The sequence below is a fragment of the Corylus avellana genome, chromosome ca4 (genome assembly GCF_901000735.1).
Source record: "Corylus avellana chromosome ca4, CavTom2PMs-1.0".
Lineage (NCBI taxonomy): Eukaryota > Viridiplantae > Streptophyta > Magnoliopsida > Fagales > Betulaceae > Corylus > Corylus avellana.
Window position 1 is genome coordinate 20,719,702 of NC_081544.1, and position 4,118 is coordinate 20,723,819.

The 4,118-nt window shown below is 37.5% G+C and overlaps 1 protein-coding gene across 1 annotated transcript; it reads right to left on the minus strand.

Moving 5' to 3' along the window:
- Window positions 1–734: 734 nt before the first annotated feature.
- Window positions 735–3,346, minus strand: LOC132177708 (heavy metal-associated isoprenylated plant protein 37). The gene is made up of 3 exons (XM_059590138.1): window positions 2,822–3,346; window positions 2,594–2,669; window positions 735–2,057 (listed from the first exon to the last, which is right to left on the minus strand). The coding sequence occupies exons 1-3, from the start codon at window positions 2,858–2,860 to the stop codon at window positions 958–960; spliced, it is 1,215 nt and encodes a 404-aa protein (XP_059446121.1). The 5' UTR covers window positions 2,861–3,346; the 3' UTR covers window positions 735–957.
- Window positions 3,347–4,118: the final 772 nt, after the last annotated feature.

Sequence of the window (4,118 nt, forward strand, 5' to 3'; positions counted from 1 at the left end):
GGTAAATTATATAAGAATAAATGTAAAATTAGCTATTGTGGTTAGCTTAAATTACTGGTTATCATTAGGTGCTATGCCACCCCAACTTAGGTGGTGTGGCCCGAAGGCCATCCCTAGATTTACCAACCCCAGCCACCTGTGAGTGGCTCGCGTGTGTTACGTGTCGCCATTTTATTAGAACTGACTTAGCATCTAACAGAATCCATCAAATATTTTAAGGGAATTTGACTTGAGAGAATAAATATTTATATATTTTTTTCTTCAGATCTCAATAACTTTTGAATTTACTTTAATACGAAAAATAAGCGGTTTATAATTTAGGTAAACCATCGTAACTAAGTTTACATTTATCTCGATTATATAAGTGAATGTAACACAGCTTAATTTTAATTATTCTAATTTTTTTTTAACCTTTTTCGAGATGAGATTTGTTTTATTCAAGGCAGGACTGTTTTTAATCTTCCTCATTAATGTTCCGTTCTCCCACGTCACGCGGTCGCTTCGGTTACACCACAGCACGCATGTACTGTTGTTATGCGTCATCAACACGCTCACATCTACCAAATTTGCATGTACTAATATATTTACAGCCTCACAACCACACTTAAGGGATTTATGTATTAATCTGTTTTTTTTTTTTTTTTTCTCTGAGTAAAATTTATAAATTAATCACTCATTTTGTTTATTCACCAGCAGAATGGCTAACAAACAAACAAGGAAAGAACAAGCAGACAGAACTGAAAAAAAGAAAAAGAAAAAAAAGAGAGGAACATTGTCTGAACAACAACAACTACATAATACAGTGATAGGATTCACCCACATGGCCACACACATAGCATCCTAACCCATCCCCTTCACAGACAGCACAAAGCAGAATACAGTCAAAAAGCCACCAACTCCACTAACAAATGACTTTGAAGTCAACACATACTTTTTCTCTCTACACAATTTTTTATATTACATTATGGAACAGCTGCTTGTGTTCTCATCACTGAACATGTGTGCTGCAGAGTTATTGCCACTGTAATTAGGTTCAGTGTAAGGGTAGGAGGGGTTGGGGTTGAGGTTGGGGTTAGGGCTAGGGCTAAGGCTAGGGCTATAATTGTAGTAATAGCCAGTGGTAGGGGGAACAAAGGGGGACCTGTGATACATCATCTGGGGTTGTTGTTGTTGCTGCATGGCATGCCTGGCATGCATGTTCATGTTCATCATCATGGGTGATGGATGGTTGTACCCATTCATGTTCATCAGCATGGATGATGGGTATTGGCCTGTGGCATATCCACCAGTTGGGAAACCAGCAGGAGATCCCTGATGATGATGAGCATTGTTTGATTGGACTTGGAACCCTCCTCCCAAGCTATGGGAATTGCCTCCTAAAGCAGCAGCGGAAGCAACATTATTAACCCCATTTCCATGAAAACCAGCCAGACCCATCATGGCATTGATATCATTTGCCCTTTTCCCTTCCCCTGCATTCATGTTCCCACCACCCAAATGAGCACCGTTCATTTTTAGAGCAGCCATGGTTTTTGGATCAATCCCACCTGGACTAGCCTTCATTACCATATTCTGATTTGGGTTTCCTTTCTTTCCGTTCCCAGCATTCACATTTCCAATATTGTTCATTTTTCCATTGTTGGAAGAAGCTGCAGCAATGGCTCCAACGCCTTTCTTTGCATTGTTTGCATCGATTGCCTGCTGCCGGAGCAGACCCAGTTGATTAACTTTCTCCCTGACAAACCGCAGCTCCTCCTCTTCATCATCCTCCTCCTCGTCATCAAAAAAGTCATCATCTTCTTCAGAGCTGAAAGCAGGAAATTTCTGCTGATTTTTGAACACTTCAAGACCCTTCATTAACCCCTGTTTTTGGCCTTTGTTGTTCTTATCATCTTTGATGCAGTTGGTTTTCTGCTTTTGGTTTTGGTTGGTCTTCTGAGACCAAAGCTCAGCATGTTTTCCAGCTCTGACAAGTTTCTTGATCAAAGTAGCAGCATCTACACTTCCTGAAACTGTAACCTTTTGCTGCTCTGTATCTATGTTTACTTGGTACACGCCTGTAACAGAGGGGGGAAGATACATTAATAGGTTATAAAATGCGCAAAATTCAAATTTTAGAAGAAAAAATTGGTGAGAGATTTCCCCAAAGTTATGCCTTCTACCTCTAAAATAGTATAACTAACAGTAGTAAAAAGGAAGTAGTCAGTCACGAGCATCAATTATTATATCCCATAAGAAACTGCTTTTTTGACTCAATTTCTTTCCTTTTATAGACAGAAAATGATAAGGACATCCTCGGTTGAAAGAACAGTTCAAAGAATATCAGCTAAGCGAACCAGCAACATAAAATAACCAATGCCCTTTTGGCCGTTGAGAAGACTGTTGAACAGAACATAAATTAAATTTGATGTTATTCTGCTTTTCAAACAGTTGAAATGAACTTCTTTCCAGAAATTTCTCTTAACACATTTTCCCAGCAACCAAACAAGTAGATATGTACATGTATCAAACAATGCGGTTACCGAGTGGCCAAAAGGAGCAAGACAAGAACATGTAACAAAAACAAAAAAATATGATGAGATATAGCGAGCACCTTCAATCCTCTGGAGGAGTTTCTTCACTTTCTGCTGGCACCCATCACAGTGTATGTTCACTCTGAGAACACAAGTCTGTAGATGAAAATAAAAGGAAGAACAAAAACAAGAAGAAGATTCTTAAAGAACAAACCACCCACGAACTTTGCCACATTCAAAGTAAGAAAAAATATTATAGAACAAAGAAAGTCTTGAAGACAGACAGAATGTGGTCAAGAAAGAGAGACCTGGATCTTGAGGAGCTTAAAGTCTTCTTCTTTAGTCATTTCTTCAGTGAAGTTCGGAGTGAACGATATTTCTCTTTCTCTTTTTTTTTTTTTTTTTTTTCTACAAAAGAAAGAAAAAGGATAAACACACCTAATCTAGTGGGGGTAAAAGAAAGATTCTTCCCGTCTCTATTTACTTCTTTTCATCCCCTCCTCTTCAGTTCTCAAAACCAAACAAAGCTGAGGCACATGGGTCTTGAGCTTTTAACTAAATAGTAACAGAAATGAGAGACAGAAGAATACCCAAATGCCAAGACAAACAGGAGGAAATCACCGAAGGAAAAGGAGGAATATAAAAGTGAGAAAGAGAGAGTGAGAGAGAGAGAGAGAGAGATGGAAGTCAGAAGGGGAGGACTGAAATTAAGAGTAAAATATGGGAGAGAGAGAATGAGGGGAGGGGGGTGCTCTGAATTCTGAAGTGATGTGATTTAACGTTAAATACTGAGGAAAAACAATAAAAGAAGAACAGCGACATGACAGGCCGACTTCTATCTCAGTGCTCTTTGTCATATGTATTTCTCGTGATAAATTAATGCGAGCAGAGGCAGTAGCCAGTCTTGGGTCTTGGACTCGGAGGTGAAGAAATATGCTCAAATTTTCTTTTTTATTTTCTTCTCTCTGTACGCTCCTGACATGCATTTAAATAGATTAAACATTTTTAAATTTTTGTTTTCAGATGGATAACGTTTCTATGATTTTGAATATATTCGAATCTGTTGTTTGATTAACTGTCCTACAAACTCAGACACTAGTCTGTTGCCTCTTCCTCTTGGGCCAAATTTCAATGACCCTACGATTCCAGGATCGATATAATTTCAGGTCCAAATCATAATTGGAGTAGGTGTTTTTACCAATTTTAACAAGGTATCACCATCTTAAAAATACAAATCATACAAAATAGTTACCAAAAATATAAAGCACTAATGAATCAACACGCAATATTTTACTGATGAAGTCAAAATTCTATTCTTTTAAGAATTTCTCAAAGGTAGGCCAATCAAATTTAATTAAGAGACTCATATACTATATAAGAAATGACACGTATCGAATACGCCACTTGTACCAAGCAAACGACTTGCTTGCTTCTACCACATTAACTGCATGATCTTTAGCTAATTCTTTTATCAAGTCTCTTTTTGCAATCCTAAAATTCTGTTAGGTTAATGTAATACCTCGATAAAGTTTTTAAAAGGCTAATAATTTACTACAAAGCTACTAATATTTTTTTAAAGTAAGATTTTATAACCCAAGACCCAAA